Source organism: Rattus norvegicus, chromosome 9 (assembly GCF_021556685.1).
Source record: "Rattus norvegicus strain SHRSP/BbbUtx chromosome 9, alternate assembly SHRSP_T2T, whole genome shotgun sequence".
NCBI lineage: Eukaryota > Metazoa > Chordata > Mammalia > Rodentia > Muridae > Rattus > Rattus norvegicus.
In genome coordinates this window covers 38,524,739-38,542,183 of record NC_141542.1, presented here as the reverse complement: position 1 = coordinate 38,542,183, position 17,445 = coordinate 38,524,739, and the positions used below count along the sequence as shown (strand labels likewise).

The 17,445-nt window shown below is 44.9% G+C and overlaps 1 protein-coding gene across 2 annotated transcripts in view; it reads right to left on the bottom strand.

The window, feature by feature from the left end:
• Efhc1 (EF-hand domain containing 1) overlaps positions 1 to 7,369 on the bottom strand; it is a 38,753-nt gene extending 31,384 nt beyond the window's left edge. The window contains exons 1-2 of one of the 2 annotated variants that reach the window (XM_087565134.1): positions 7,200 to 7,369; positions 2,416 to 2,637 (exon numbers count right to left, since the gene is read on the bottom strand). In XM_087565134.1, the coding sequence (XP_087421260.1) occupies positions 2,416 to 2,637; positions 7,200 to 7,262 (285 nt within the window). In that variant the 5' untranslated portion in view covers positions 7,263 to 7,369. 2 annotated transcript variants of the gene reach the window in all.
• Between the last annotated feature and the right edge of the window lie 10,076 nt (positions 7,370 to 17,445).

The following is a 17,445-nucleotide window of genomic DNA, read 5'->3' as shown; positions in this document are numbered from 1 at the left end:
ACAGAGACAGAGACAGAGACAGAGAGCCTGTGTGCAGGTCCCTGTGGAGACCAGAAGAGAGTATCAGATTCCTTGGAATTGGCCTGCCATGGATGCTGGGAACCAGACTCAGATCTAGAACAGCAAGCACTCTTAACAACTGAGCCCTCTCTCCAGCCCCATGTTCAGATTCTGTAAGGACACTGGTATCGTACAAGACATTTATAATACTTCTCTAAGAACCTGACTGATTCACTAAGGCATTACATTCTCACATTCTCTAATTAGTTACAAGTTCACCGACAAGAACCATATTCAGTAAGATCTAAGCATTAAAACACTAAAACACCACAGAAGTAGTTAAGTATGTTTTAGTTTGTCCAATAAATCATTTGGGTTTCTTCAGACATTTGTAAGCTCATAGGAGCTTTTAACTACCAGATAAAGTGCTACAAACCCATAGGCTGTCAGGAGGCAGAGACAGCAGGGTTGCAAGTTCAAGGCTAGCCTGGCTAGCCAGTGAAACCCTGTAATAAAAACACAGCCATATTATATAAAGTATGCATCTGTCTGACAGTTGATTGGTTTTTGATTGTCTTGGGTTTTGTTTGTTTGGTTTTTTTTTTCTTTTTGCCCATGACTGATACCTAGGGAAGCCAGCAGACAATGTCAGAGACCCTGGAAACGGGAGTTACAGGCACAATGGTTGTGAGCCACCATTTGGGGGTTGAACCTGAATCCTCTAGAAAAGCAGCCAGTGCTCCTAACCACTGAACTCTCTCTCCAGCCTGCCAACTGCTAATTTTCAGTCATTTCCCTTTCTCTTGTTAAAAATAAAGAGTTCTAAGCCTCTATAAGGAAGCAACTGGAATCAATGCTGACACTAAATATATTAATCTGTCCTGGGTAGGATGAGACCTTGAACAGATGTAGAAAGGAAGGAAAAGATTAACACCTTAGATATTCCGTTAAAAGATGTATCTTTTCACTGAATTCTACAGTCAGTTGTACTGGTTCCTGGTGGCCTGCTCTAACCTTCTGAGTTTGTAGAGATCACATTGCTTGTCTGAAGGTGATGAGAGAAATACTTGGCTTGGCATCTCATTGAATGTAGGGGAGAAAAAGACAAGCATGGAAACTCAGAACCCAAAAGGAGAGAGCAGATCTAGAGGTCCTTGGGGTTGGGTAATGATGGGAGCTCAAAAATGATGAATGAATGAATGAATGAATGAATAATGAATGAATGAGTGAGTGAGTGAGTAAATAAATAAATAAATAAATAAATAAATAAATAAATAAATAAATGCAGGGGCTACATGTGAAGAACAGCTCCCCCACGTGAGGATCTCCCACTGTCAGAAGCGGCCCATGACTAGGGTCTGGAGTTCAGTGAGGTCAGAGTTGAAAATAAATACTGAGTTTGTCTGCCCTGAAAAGACAACTGAATCCATAAAAGTCTCCTAAGAAGGGGACTTCAAGAATCAGAAAGCAACCTTGCAGATGCTTCCTCCAAGGAGGCAGGGAGACCAGAGGAAGAGGAACCAGATAGACAGCAGTGGGAAACCAGGAGGGAGAGCAGTCATGTGCAGGATCAAAGGAGGGGAGGGAGGAGTAACTGAATCGAACTGCTGGAACCGGGCTGAGAACAGGCCAGAACAGGCGGGAACACCTGTCTAAACTCAGCAAACAGCATCTCTGTTGTCTCCAGGAAAGGAGTTTGGGGCTCAAGGATGAGATAAAATTCTTTTCCTAAAGGAGTCCTCGGTAAGTGGGGTTTTGTTCTTGTTACTTTGTGACAATGTGAATTTTGAAAAATAGAGAAAAATAGCCCTAGAGTGTTTGAAATATAAATAGCACTGATAATAAAAGAGTAGATGAATGAATGAATGAATGAAAACTTTAAAAACTGACAAGAGATGTTCTCATGCTATGTTTCAGTCCATAGAGATTAAGGGCTCAGGGCTGGAGAGATGGCTCAGCGGGTAAGAGCACTGACTGCTCTTCCAGAGGTCCTGAGTTCAATTCCCAGCAACCACATGGTGGCTCACAAGCATCTGTAATGGGATCTTATGATCTCTTCTGGTCTACCGGTGTGTCTGAAGATAGCTACAGTGTACTCATATAAATAAATAATTATTGAGAGAGATTGATTGATTGATTGATTGATTGATTGATTGATGGCTCTCTGTTATAGAGTAGGTGGGAAATAAAGCAATGAACTTGAGACATCCTGAATGTGGGATCTAGAATTCAGGCAACTTTTAACTGTGTTTGGAAAATATTCCAGGGACAGCCTCCTGCAAGGCTCAGTTCAGATGTCTGTGACTAAAGAACAATTTTCTCGAAGAGTTCTCAGGGAATCCTGGGGTTTACTAGCAACAAGGGGCAAACCTCAGTTCTGAAGTCAAGGGGTGCCCTGGAAATCCCAGATGATACCTTTTTGTCAAAAGCCACATGCGCAGGAACAAACTCTGCTGGTGCGGCCTGCTTGAGTGGGCCATAAGTCAAGATGGGTGCCTTATTGGCCAACTCATCCAGCTCAGCCGGAGACAGTTGGTTGTAGGGGAGCCGGTCTCCACCTATGCCCATGGTTGGACGTCGGACAAATGCATAGCCATTCCTGTAGCCGAGTGTCTGGCTTCTGTGGAATGCTGTTTTCTGAAGGAAAGAAGTATGCCATTAATAACCTTGGGTAAATCTTTAAGTAAAACAACCAACTTCCTAAACTACCATAACCTAAATTTGTGCTTTAAAAGTACATTTTTAAAATTATGTGGATGTGTGCCTATGAGTGAAGATGCTCTTGGATCTCCTGGATGAAGAGGTCCAGGTAGCTGTGGGCCACCCATGGTGGGTGCTGGGAATGGAACTTGGGTCCTCTGCAAGAGTCGTTCTTGCTCTTAAACGCTGAGCCATCTCTGAAGCTCCAAATGTTGGCCTTTTGGCACCACGAAACGTACATCAACGTGTTTCACTGCATGAAAAGGCTCTGTATTTTAAACTGAAATGCTCCGGTCAGGAGCAAGGAGGGAAAGAGAAACCATCTAAGGTTAAAACAAAACATCCCTGCTCTGTGACGTCCGACTCATCTCTACCGTACCACTTCACCTATATTCTAGTTTTTATTTTCACTAATTTTGTTTTTCTTCTTCCCTGGAGGTCACGGACTGTGACCTTAGAAGATCTGCTATCCTGAGGTTCGCCTGTAGCAACAACTCTTCTTATCACATTGACACTGACACGTTCATTCACAGACGTCTTTAAAAAGCAGCTTGCTGGCATATGTGGAAACACCCGGCAACCCTGTTCTTGTGCACTGATTTCTAAAGTACATTCCAGAGTTATGGGAAACAACACTAGGCTTGAAGCTGATCATGATAGTGACAAAGATCTGTGCGTCTAGGATATTAAATGTTGGAAACAATTTAAACAACACAATTACTATGCTGGAATTAAAATGGTTTTAAATGCCATGCAGCAGCCTGGTAAAGTCTCTACAATTTATTAAGACAAAAAAGAGAGAGAGAGAGAGAGAGAGAGAGAGCATCATATAAAATTATAGAAATACACTATAATTGTAAGCATACAAACTGGGGTGGGTGAACATCCTGAATTAGGTGTTGCTAGATTATGTTCTTGTTCTGCCATCAATACACATCTGTTTGTCATTGGAAATTAATAAAAAATTAGATAAAGAAAACAAAGTTGAAGTTATATTAATTCAGTGGGGGTTTTTATGTTCTTTATGGGGTTGCTTTCTAATTGTATGCACATAATATAGTTTACATATTTGTACACATGGCTAACAAATAATCAAACTTTGTTTTATTAAGAATAGAGGGGCTGGAGAGATGGCTCAGCGGTTAAGAGCACTGACTGCTCTTCCAGAGGTCCTGAGTTCAAATCCCAGCAACCACATGGTGGTTCACAACCATCTGTAATGGGATCTGATGTCTTCTTCTGGTGTGTCTGATGACAAGCTACAGTGTACTCATATACATTAAATAAATATTAAAAAAAAGAATAGAAAGATTAATTTGACTAGCTCCCAATTTCCTTGGAAAGCAGACTATGATCCCTCTCATCTACTACCATAAAAGGTTGAGTATTATGGACTATTCTGCTAAAACAGTATGGACCACCGACCTTTCTTTCAGTGTCACGAGTTCTGGGTTACAAGTCAGTTGGCAGAACTGTCCCCCGTGCACAAACACAGGACAAGGAATAACATGTACTGAGTTGGGCAATACGATAGCTTCCAGTTCCTCTCTGCTACCTCTAAAGTCAGGGGCAGTATCATTAGAGGCTGGAAGTACTCCTTGGTGATGGTGCACTTAGAACAGTCAAAGACCTAGGTTCAATTCCCAGCACCGAAACTGGGTAGTGGGGCTGAGGAAGGGGGTGGCTTGGTAGATAAAGGTTACTTAGCACCAAGTCTGACCACCTGATTTTGATCCTTAGAACCCACATGGTAGAAGGAAAAAGATCAACTCCCGGAAGTTGTCCTATGAACTCTACACACGGTTCTACGGCAGCCCCTCACCACCCCCACCCCCCACCAAACCATCCCACGCAATATGAAATGAAACCAACATCAGTAAGGTCAGTTCGTTTTCTGAGGTTAAAAGATGTCTCTAGCATCAGTCAACTGTATCATGGGGCACCCAAGACAAGGCATTCTCGGGCCTCCCACTCTTCTTATTCATCGGGGTTCACCTTCTGGACACATTTTCTTCGAAGTTACAACATTCCTATCCTGATGACAACAAGGTTAGCAAGCTCTTCAAATTTCAAGGAAGAGTAATTAGCTGACAGTCACTCGGTATACTTCATAGGAAGTGTGTCCAAAGACACTTCATCCTGCCATATAAATAAAGTCTGGCATTTCTATCCTCCACACTTCTACAATCTCACAAATCGACTCCACCCTTTCCTCGTGGGGTTCTCCACCAAGAACCCAAACTACTGTTGTTGTTCTGCTTTGATGTGGGGTGCACATGCCTGTGCACACGTGCACACACAACCCACACTCACCCATAGCAAATGCTTACTCGGATTCTCTACAGCACAGGACAATGTCTACAATTTTAAAAATCACGTAACATTTAAAAAGTTCACTGAAACGGAGAGTCTATGGCGCTGGCTAGGCACCGCAGGCTAGACTTCTTTGAATCCAGAACTTGAGAAATGGCGGCTGGAGATCACTGTGAGTCTGAGGACAGGTTAGGTTACACAGTGAACTCCAGGCTAGTCTGGTTCAAAAAGAGAGAGACCCTGCCTCAAGCAAACAAACAACGGGCAGGGATCATGCTTAACGAGTTTGCATCTTTAAAACAAAAATGACCCTGCTACATCTTAATACAAGACTAGAAGAGAGTCGGAACCCAGTCTCTTGCCACACTTGCAACTGAAATTGAAACTGTGTCCCCTAGAAAACAAGGAGATGAGATAATTTTCCTTTAGAAATGTGAAGAAAAAGCTAAGAGTCTGAATCATTAAACTCTATGAATGTAAATGACTACTGGCGTGCCTATGGTCATCTCCACCAATCTCAATGTTGACTCTTGAGAATATTTCTAGCACTCTGATAATTTTTTTAAAAATGCAGAATGCATTTGAGAGTTGGGGTTGGGAGTGTAGCTCAGTTGGAAGCGTGTTTGCCTGGCACCCACAAAGAGCTGTCTTTGGGGACCTGCCTGTATTTCCAAACTCAGGAGCCCAGAGGATCAGTTCCAGATCAGCCCAGACAATACAGTAAGTGGGAAGCCAACCGGGGCTGCTTCAGACCCGGTCTCAAAAGAAATGGATAAATAGTTAACCTATGTTAAGAGGAAACCAAGAACCCAAATTACTGTTGTCACTGGCTTTGATATGAGGTGTTGTTGTTGTTGTTGTTGTTGGGGTGGTTTGTTCCAAGCATGTGTGTGTGTAGGTGTGTGAGTGTATGTGTCTGTTTGCATGTATGTGGGGATACATATGAAAGACCGAAGTTGACATGGGTAGGCCGCATCAGATAAGGGCCAATCTAGCTAACTGGCCGTTCTAGCTATGGTCCTTGCTTGGGTTCTTGTGGGTTCTAGCGAACTCTACTCCTCTCATGAGAGGAACAAGTACTTTATCCTCTGAGCCCCTTCCCAGCCTGACTTATGCTTCCTTTTCATGTAGCTCTTGTTCTGTCTGTTTTGGATCTGCTATTCTTTGGAGACAGGGACTAGCTATATAGCCCAGGCTAGACTCAAAGTAGCCATCTTTATGCCTCGGCTTCCTGAAAGCTGAGATCACGGATGTGCATGACCACTCTGGACTTGTTTTTATTTAATTTCATCTAGACGATGAATAAAAAAATACAGCCAGGGCAATGAAGTAAAATACAATCTGAATAGGAGCCCTGTGTGTTGGCATGTTTTTAATTCCAAGCATTCTGGAGGCCGAGACAGGTGGTTTTCAAGTTCAAGGCCAGTCTAGGCTGCAGATAAGATAAAAGACCCCCCCTACACACACACACACACACACACACACACACACACACACACACACATACACAATCTGAAAAGGAATCATGTATGTATATACATACATATATCTTTATATCATATATACATGTATTAAAACACAGGCTATAGAAAAACACCAAGTGGTCTATGTGGTTAAATGAGGTGGGAGAAATACAAAGAAAGGAGGAAGATGGGAATGTTTTACAGAGGAAAACTACAAGAAAAAACAAGTTGAGGGGTTGGCACGGGTGGGTGGTGGGTGGGTGGGTGTTTCAATTCTAGAGAAGGCTGAAGCTGGAGAGAAAAGTGACCCTTAACTTAGAGGGTCAGAGAATGGGGGGAGACCCGTCAGGAAAGAAGTGCATGGGAAGGGTGCGTACACATTGAGGAAAGGGGGCTGAAGGGCAGTGATCTTGAGGATTCAGAAGAGGCCAGACAGATCAAGAATGAGGTTGCTGGGGAGAGAAGGTAGGAGAGGATGAAGGCACTAAGTAAGGTTAGAGTGCAGCTGCGGAGAGGCCTGGAGATGGCCTAGGGTAATCGGGCCAGAAGGCAGGTAGATAGGGCAGGAAAATAACAGGGCCTCTGTGAGCCCAGGAGGGTGAGTGGACTACCAAGAGGCCGAGCAAATTCGGCAGAGGCTGGGATGCGTGCGGACGGTGGAGCCTGCAGGATGAAGGAGAACAGACGTGCGCCAAGCGGAGAACCCTTCGGGCTGGCCCTCACCGTGGAGTCCGTAAAGGACGAGCCCGGGAGTAAGGGCAGGCCGTGCACCGGGTTGGTCACCATCGCTGCCCTGCAGTTGCCGCCACGGTTGCCTTCTGCCGCTCGGGTTGCCCTGGCAACAAACAGCACTCGCGGGCCTCTGCTGACTCCAAGGTAACGCCAAACACACTAGTGGAGGGAGGGGAAAGGCGGCGGAGGCGGGGTGGGTGGTGGGGGTGGGGGTGGGGGGGAGGTGGGGGTTGGGGATGGGGAGGGGAGGAGGAGGAGGCGGCCAGGTCTGCGTCTGCGCACAGCACTACTGCCTCTAATAGCCTTAACTGGACGTGGCTGATGGGTGTGACAGAGGCTGTCCCGCCCCTTTCTTTCCCATCCCTTTCCTTTCTCCTCAGTCCCCACTTCCTGGCTCCCAGAGGATCCAATCTAGGAGCAGCAATCTGTAAGGCTGTTCTTAGGCCTTGGCTCGCCCAGTGAGGTCTGGGATTGGACCACGTCCTTTTAGAAGAGTTACAAAGAAGTTCCCTCTCGCTCCCAGTTCTCCCAAGAGCTCAGGCATCCTTTCTCAACTCTGGGGAAAAAGCTGCTATCCTAGTCCACACACAACGTACCATGGTTGCGCTAAGTACTTCAAACTCATACTTCTTGGAGCTGGAGCTGTGGATTAGATTATAATTGACTACATTTCCGTTGCTCAGACTTGATCAGTGAACTGATTTGGAAGCCCCCATCTCCCCAATCCCCCAATTTCCTGGTCTTCTCTCAGCTGTTTATTCCACCGTAGATTCCTGTAAGTGTGCAGAACTTTACTGGGTAACTGTTGACTGAGAAGTGCCTACCTTAGTCCCTACTTCATACCTATAACATCAGTGAAACCTAAGAACCTCAGAGGAAGAGAGACCGACTCAGAGAAAGAAGCAACTTGGGTGAGTGAAATGTTGTCAGTGTCATGTGTACTAACAAGTATCAAACTTTATGGACAACCTAATTTCCTTTTCAAAAAAAAAAAAAGACCCTGAAAGGTCTTTAAAGAAAGGTAAAGGAAGAAACCAAGAATCCATCAGCATGGAGAAGTTAAAAATAAAACGATGCCCAGAGATTTGGTTCCCATATGTCTCAAATTTCCCAGGATTCTGGTCTTTATGTTTTCTGACCTAGGAGTTTAGAGAAATGATAGAGTAGTAAGCCCGAGAGAGAAGACATAGCTTGTTGTCGTGGGTCACCAGTTCAAATGGCAGCTGTATTAGTCAGGGCTCCCTGGAAGAACAGAACTGATAGAATGAATAAACACGTATTGATTGATGTTGGTGCTGAAGTAGAGAGAGAAGCTCGCCAAGAGGCTAAGCCTTTATTTCCCGAAGGAGCAGAGGGGTTCGGCCTTTTTGGACTAGGCTGACACCCAGCTAACTCACTCCAGTTACTTTATTCAAAAAATATGCAAGGTTGATTGGGGCTGGGAAGGTTCGAGCTACCAAAGGTATCTTGCCCTTGCTGCTCAGGAGTGCAGACAACCCTTTTGACCATGGCTAGCCATAATTGTAAGTAAGGACTCCAGGTTTGCCAGGAGTACCTTAAGACCCAGATTAGTGCAGCTGCAAGTTCTCACGTAGGACCAAGTACAAATTCTCCAGAGCACCCAAACATAGCAAAGGCTTTGCTGAGATATTTTATTTAAAGTCAGACATAAAGGGTTTACTGTACCTATCAACACACACACACACACACACACACACACACACACACACACACACACACAGGGACACCCTGGATTTTGGCTTACAGGCTGTTGTCCAGCTAGTCCAACAATGGCTGTGTACCAACAGAGGGTCCAAGAATTCAGCAGTTGCTCAGTCCACAAGCCTGGATGCCTTCAGTATATGCCAGAATTCCAAAGAACTAGGCTCTAATGCCAGTGAAGGAAGGGACTTGCTACTGAGAGCAAGCAGACAGAGAGCCGGCTTCCTTCTTCCAGGTCCTTTAGATAGGCCGCCAGCATGTGGCCCAGAGTAAAGGTGGATCTTCCCACCTCACAAGGGCATGTCTTCCCACTGGAAATGATTTAAGTAAGGAAAATCCCTCACAAGTATCCCCAGCCTCTTGGGTTTTAGCGAATTCCACGTAGAGTCAGGTTGACAACCAAAAATAGAACTGTCTGCTTTGCCCTTGTGGCTGCTTATAACAGCAAATCTTCCTGTGGGTTTCACTCGCTGGCATGAAGCTTTGGGGTCAGGAAAAGAATACAGTAAGTGACCTCTAAAGTCGTTACTGGAGACTGCTGTACCTACTCACAAAATTGTTTTCTAGTACTTCTTCCTTTCTACTATTGTTCATTCCTGTCTGCCTCTTCCTCCTCTTCCTCCTCTTTCTCTTCCTCTTCCTCCTTTTCCTCCTCTTCATCTTTCTTTTCCTCTTCTTCTTCGTCCTCCTCCTCCTCCTCTTCCTCTTCCTTCTCCTTTTCCTCCTCTTTCACCTTTTCTTCTTTTGAGACAGCATTTCATTGTGTTCTCCTTGCTGACCTCCTGGAATTCTCTGTGAAGCCCAGAGATTTGTCTGCCTCTGCCTCCTAACCCTGGGATTAAAGGCCTGCATCACCACAGCTAGCCGTGGTGTTTCCTCCACCTGATAGTCTGCGTTGCATGTCCCTTTTGCCCTAGTGTACACATTAACTTAATAAGGAACTCACCCTCAGTATTTAATTAAAACCCTCAATGAGTTGATTAGCATCAGGGCAGTGACTGGAAACTTTCAAAGCTCCCGCCGTTGCACCGTACCACAGACTGGGATGGTGACTGAGAGAATTAATCATGGTGAACATCTCAACCCATCAGCCTCCCTCTCCTCAGGACCTCGATGCTGCTGGGTAGCCAGCATCAGTGTTGAGTGACTCACCATGATAGGCTTAAACTCTGGCAGGTCCACAATCTCTCTACTCATATCATATCTCTTAAAGGAAACCCCAGGACACACAAACAAGCTTAGGGGCCTTTCTGGCTGAACAATCTGGCTGCCCTGGATCTGTCTTCCCTGCTGTGTTCGAGGAAGGGAGCTTGTGGGACTGGAAGGGTCAGTCACACCTGTCACTCAGGAGGAATCTGTTTGTGTTTGAGGAGTGACTTCTGCCTATATACTTTTCTTTCAGAGTAAATCCTACTAGTCAAATGGTCAACTGAGTGTCTCTTGTTTACTTTTGCACACAGAAGTGCATGAGTAGAGACAACTTCCGTGGTCTGTGGCCTTTAAACATTGCTGTCCATTCTGAGAGGGGAAATGCCGGATAGAGTCGCCGCAGTGATTTGAATATGGTCTGTCCGCTGTGGTGCTTATGTTGACATTCAATTACTATGGTAGTAGTGATCATGGTGGTGGTAGAAGGTTTTGTCTTGGAGGTGACCAGATCATGAGGGCAGCTGCCTCCCAAATGGATGAATGCCTTTGGTGAGTGGGTTGTGACTGGTTATTATAAGAAAGGGTTGTTATGGAGCAAGGTACCTTTTGTTTGCCTCTTCAGCTTTTTAAGGTCTAGTGTGTCATACATTAACACATAGTAGAGGCAGACGCCGCGTTCTTAGATTGTCTCAGCCGCCAGAAACTCGAGTCGCAACAGAATTCTCTGATCCATCTGGTGTGTGCTGGTACATGCCGAGGACCCCAATACTTTGGAAAGTGCAGCAACTTTGAGGCTGAACTGAGCTATATAGTGAGTCTGTGGAAGAAGAAGAAGAAGAAGAAGAAGAAGAAGAAGAAGAAGAAGAAGAAGAAGAAGAAGAAGAAGAAGAAGAAGAAGAAGAAGGAGAAGAAGAAGAAGAAGAGAGAGGAGGAGGAGGAGGAGGGGGAAAAGAAAAGAAGAAGGGGAGGAGGAGGGGGAGGAGGGGGAGGAGGAGGGGGAGAAGGAGGGGGAAAAGAAAAGAAGAAGAAGAAGGGGAGGAGGAGGGGGAAAAGAAAAGAAGAAGAAGAAGGGGAGGAGGAGGGGGAGGAGGAGGAGGGGGAGGAGGAGGGGGAAGAGGAGGAGGGGGAGGAGGAGGGGGAAAAGAAAAGAAGAAGAAGAGGAGGAGGGGGAGGAGGAGGAGGGGGGGAGGGGGAAAAGAAAAGAAGAAGAAGAAGAAGAAGAAGAAGAAGAGGAGGAGGAGGAGGAGGGGGGAGGGGGAAAAGAAAAGAAGAAGAAGAAGGGGAGGGGGAAAAGAAAAGAAGAAGAAGAAGGGGAGGGGGGAGGGGGAGGGGGAAAGAAAAAAGAAGCAAACCAAAAAGGAAACAATCACAAGTAAGACGGAACAACTGTACGAACCAAAGGAAGGGAAGCTGTGGAAGCTGACTTTGGGGCATGACATGACCTTGCATTTGTGAAGGACAGCAGCTTTCATTTAAAAAAATATTTTTGCAGGAGACGTACAAAATCGGGCCCGTCAACATTCCATCGTAGATAGAGAAGGAACTCTTAAGGCTAGAAGATGTCTCCCAGGGAACTGGATGGGACGGGGCCTGAAACATCCCCTCTAGGGACTAATTTAATATCCATCACTTCTTTGACTCTGTGCAGAATTGACTTTATGGTTTCCAGTCCCATGGCCTCCCTACTCCTCAGTTGCTAAATTCCCAGGACAAATCCCAAATGCGCCTGTGTCTCGGCAGTGATTTTGCTATTCTCCTCTTTTCTGCTGGACAAAAATAGCAGGCCTTGACCTCTGGGTGGGGTCGAGAGGGACAATTGGCCAGTGGCGTGTCCCCAGAGCACCCTCTCCTTATTCATTCCCATTATCCTCATCCTCTGGAGCATCTTTAAAGAGGGCTGGCCTTGCCAAGTGTCACCCGCCTGTCATCCTAGTACTCTGGAGGAGAAGCAAGAGGACCACAAAGACCAGGCTACATAGTAAACTCCAGGACACTCAGTGTGTTGGCTAGTTTCATGTCACCTTGACACACAACTAGAGTCATCTGAAAGGAGGGAGCCTCAACTGAGAAAAGGCCTCCATAAGATCCAGCTGTAAGGCATTTTCTTAGTGATTGATGGGAGAGGGGCCAGCCCATTGCTGGTGATGTTATTTCTAGTCTGGTGGTCCTGGGTTCTATTAAAAAAAAAAAGTAAGCTGAGCAAGCCAGAGGGAAGAAGCCAGTAAGAAACACTCCATCATGGCTTCTGCATCAGCTCCTACCTTCAGGTTTTTACCCTGTTTGAGTTCCTGTCCTGACTTCCTTCATTGATAGTCTGTGATGTAGAAGTATAAGCCAAATGAACCCTTTCCTAGTGTTTCATCATAGCAACAGTAACTAACTAACTAACTAACTAGGTAGGTAACCCTAATTAAGTAATCCTAACTAAGTAACCCTAACTAAGGCACACAGTAAGACTTTGCCTTAAAAATGGGGGGTTGATGGGTTGCTAAGAGATGGCTCAGTCTGTAAAGTACTTGGCAGGCAACCATGAGGACCTGCGTTCAAATCTGTGGCACCTATGACCACTAGCAACTAGATAAGAAAATTCCACCTTCACCTATTGTAAGGTAAAGTGTAAAGTCAAGGGCTCACAGTTAGCTGGGAGTCATTTAATGTTGCCTCCATGGTAACTAGTCAGTTCCTTACTTCTACTCCTGTTGGGATAATGATACCATAGTAACCGATGTAAAGAAAAGTGGGATATCAGTGTCCCAACCTGAGGTCTATCGATAATGACCTCAGACAGGAAGCAAATTGATAGTGTTGCTCAGGCTATCCCCACTGTGGTGGTTTAAATAAGAATGGCCTCCAGAGGCTCATGTGTTTGAATGCTTAATCATCAGGGATTGGCGCTAGTTGAGAAGAATTAGCTGTGACCTTGTCAGAGGAAATGTCTCATTGAGGGTGGGCTATGAGGTTTTAAAAGCCCAAGGCAGGCCCAGTGTCTCTTCCTCCTGTTGTCTGTGAATCTGAACACAGAACTCTTAGCTGCTTCTCCAGTATCACGTCTGGCTGCTTGCTTTTATAAGAGTTGTCGTGGTCATGGTGTCTCTTCACAGCAGTAGGACACTGAATCAGACATCCGTGTACTCAAAATGTTATTATTTTTTACCCAAGTAATGAGGAACAATATAAGAAACTTTGTCCGAAGCTTAAGTCCAAGTGGATCAAGGACCTCCACATCAAACCAGACACACTCAAACTAATAGAAGAAAAACTAGGGAAGCATCTGGAACACATGGGCACTGGAAAAAATTTCCTGAACAAAACACCAATGGCTTATGCTCTAAGATCAAGAATCGACAAATGGGATCTCATAAAACTGCAAAGCTTCTGTAAGGCAAAGGACACTGTGGTTAGGACAAAACGACAACCAACAGATTGGGAAAAGATCTTTACCAATCCTATAACAGATAGAGGCCTTATATCCAAAATATACAAAGAACTCAAGAAGTTAGACCGCAGGGAAACAAATAACCCTATTAAAAAATGGGGTTCAGAGCTGAACAAAGAATTCACAGCTGAGGAATGCCGAATGGCTGAGAAACACCTAAAGAAATGTTCAACATCTTTAGTCATAAGGGAAATGCAAATCAAAACAACCCTGAGATTTCACCTCACACCAGTGAGAATGGCTAAGATCAAAAACTCAGGTGACAGCAGATGCTGGCGAGGATGTGGAGAAAGAGGAACACTCCTCCATTGTTGGTGGGATTGCAGACTGGTAAAACCATTCTGGAAATCAGTCTGGAGGTTCCTCAGAAAATTGGACATTGAACTGCCTGAGGATCCAGCCATACCTCTCTTGGGCATATACCCAAAAGATGCCTCAACATATAAAAGAGACACGTGCTCCACTATGTTCATCGCAGCCTTATTTATAATAGCCAGAAACTGGAAAGAACCCAGATGCCCTTCAACAGAGGAATGGATACAGAAAATGTGGTACATCTACACAATGGAATATTACTCAGCTATCAAAAACAACGAGTTTATGAAATTCGTAGGCAAATGGTTGGAACTGGAAAATATCATCCTGAGTGAGCTAACCCACTCACAGAAAGACATACATGGTATGCACTCATTGATAAGTGGCTATTAGCCCAAATGCTTGAATTACCCTAGATCCCTAGAACAAACGAAACTCAAGACGGATGATCAAAATGTGAATGCTTCACTCCTTCTTTAAATGAGGAAAAAGAATACCCTTGGCAGGGAAGGGAGAGGCAAAGATTAAAACAGAGACTGAAGGAACACCCATTCAGAGCCTGCCCCACAGGTGGCCCATACATATACAGCCACCCAATTAGACAAGATGGATGAAGCAAAGAAGTGCAGACCGACAGGAGCCGGATGTAGATCACTCCTGAGAGACACAGCCAGAATACAGCAAATACAGAGGCGAATGCCAGCAGCAAACCACTGAACTGAGAATAGGTCCCCCGTTGAAGGAATCAGAGAAAGAACTGGAAGAGCTTGAAGGTGCTCGAGACCCCAAAAGTACAACAATGTCAAGCAACCAGAGCTTCCAGGGACTAAGCCACTACCCAAAGACTATACATGGACTGACCCTGGACTCTGACCTCATAGGTAGCAATGAATATCCTAGTAAGAGCACCAGTGGAAGGGGAAGCCCTGGGTCCTGCTAAGACTGAACCCCCAGTGAACTAGACTATGCGGGGAGGGTGGCAATGGGGGGAGGGTTGGGAGGGGAACACCCACAAGGAAGGGGAGGGGGGAGGGTGATGTCTGTCCGGAAACCGGGAAAGGGAATAACACTTGAAATGTATATAAGAAATACTCAAGATAATAATAAAAAAAAAAAAAGAAACTTTGTCCGATTCAGTTAGGGTTGTAACATATACTTCTGAATGCAAAAAGAATCAAAAGAAGGGCTGACATAAAACAGGCGGGGGCCTCTTGCAGGGCCAGAAAAAAAAAAAAGAGTTGTACTTTAGTTTTGTTTGACTTAGAAGCATTTTATAATGCTTAAAGATAGGGCTGGTAATGCGGTACAGCTGGGATAAGAACTGATCCTATGAATAAGGATGCCGAGACTGTCGTGGCCGGCGGTTTATAGCTATAGTAAGAAAGTTAATTGCACCTAGAATTGATGGCACACCACGTAGATGAAGAGAGAAAATGGCTCAACAGATGCTCTGTTCCGAGCTTTCCACTCGCGGTTAATATACTGTTCGGCTTGCACCTGCTCCGACGTTCCCTTCAGGGAGAAGTCAGAAATGCATGTTATTAATTTGAAGGAATGCCGAGTCAGGAGTGCCAATCACTCAAGGTGCCAATCAGTTACTGAAGCCACTGATGACTGTAGATATTACTATGGAACGATTAAAACAAACTCAGGAGCTATAATGACAACATTACACATTTCATTAAGTCATCACCTGATAGGCTCCTGATTGATCTAATTCTGCTCATATTAGGTAGTTCCTCCTTTCCCTGCGTGTGCCTCAAAAAGAAGCTATAAAGTCCCTTTATCTTGAGAACAGTTATTCTCATAGACCTATGTTAACATAGGTACCGCAGCTGAATAAGCATTAAACTATACATCTAAGGACAGAGGTTTAGGAGCTCAAGGAACTATTGGCTAGTACTGTTTCCTAGCTGATTATTTTTTACCTTAACCCACTCACAGCTGTGAAAATGAAGACATTCCTCCATTTAGCACTGGGGAAATATTGAAGCTTTTGCTTCACCAATGACTCTGGAGTAATAAAGCTTTCAACTGTGCACACATGATGATGATAATGTCATCGAATATAGTTTGGGCTTCCAAATATGGACAAGGAAATGTTGGCTTTAAAACAGCAGGGAATCCCACATACTATAATTCTCGAAATCAGGAGGCTGAGGGAGGAGGATGACGAGTTTACTATACTGAGCCGTATAGTGAGTTCAAGGCTAGCCTGGGGAACTATAGGGAATGGAGATGCCCTTCCGTAAACTCAGGGCTGGGATGTAGCTCGGTGACAGAGAGCTTGCCTCGCATGTACAGACCTCTGTGTTCATTCCCAGGACTACAGGACCCCTGCTCAGTGTCCTGCCACAAGTGCACAGGGAGTGGCTTTGATGGCATCAGGACGGCTGTAGCCATAGTCTTACCCTAACTGGGTGATAAAGAGTAGGAAGTGTTTGTATAAACTGAAGCCAAGTGCCTTCTCGGGTCTTCTGCTCCCCGCATCTAAAATACGATGGAGGGTAATTCTCACTAATTGGTCTTGAGTTACAGAACTGTCTTCGTTTCTTTTTCTGTTACTGTGATCTAAAAAACAAAGCAAACACTCTGAAAAGAAGTAACGTAAGGGAAAAGGTTTAGGTCCAAGGTAGAGCCCATCACGGGCAGGGAAGAAAGCAAGAGCTTCAAGGTGTTGGTCACCTCACACCCACAATCAGGAATTAGAGAGGGCGTGATCATGATGGTGCTCAACCCCGTGTCCATCTACATAGTCCAGTGTCCAAGGCAAGCAAGGAGCCAACCCCATCGGGCAGGTTTTCCCACCCCAAATACAATAGACTGATGCCTATGGCATGCCCAAGGGGCCATCTCCCAGGTGAGTCTAGATGTTGTCAAGTTAGCAATTAACACTGGACATCACGGGGAGAGTGTAGGAAATTGCAGCCACTCAAACCAGTGACTTATTTATGGTTTGTATATATGTGAGTGTGGAGGTACTATTTCTGTGTCATTCAGAAGACAACTCAAGGTAATTGGTCTTCCACCATGTGGAATGGACTCCACATTGGACACTAGAAGTTGGACTCAGGTCCTTGGGTTTGGTAGCAAGCCACTCTCACCAGCCCCCAAACCAATGGCTATATCTGTATCTGTATCTGTATCTGTATCTGTATCTGTATCTGTATCTGTATCTGTATCTGTATATGCATATATCACATATATCACAAATATGTCACATATATTTTATATATCACATATACCGAATATATTAGAGTTTCACATTAGCCAGATGTCGGATTCCTATAATCCTAGGACTGATGCAGGTGGATTGCTACAAGCTCAAGGATAGCCTAGACCACATAGGAAATTCTAGGCCAATCTAGGTTCCAGATGGCCAGTCATCCGGTCTCTGAATCAGTACAAAAGTAAACAAATAGATGTAGATAAAAAAAAAAAGAAATCTCCATCCTTTAAAAATAAACAAGGAAGCATCTTGGGGGGGGGGGGAAGTGCCTGATTGGTTTCAAAATCCTATGCAAACAGGCAAGGATGGGATGGGGCATAAATGAAATCAGGTTGTCTACAAGTGGATAACTGTCCACTTGATTATGTAAGGATTCGTTATACAGT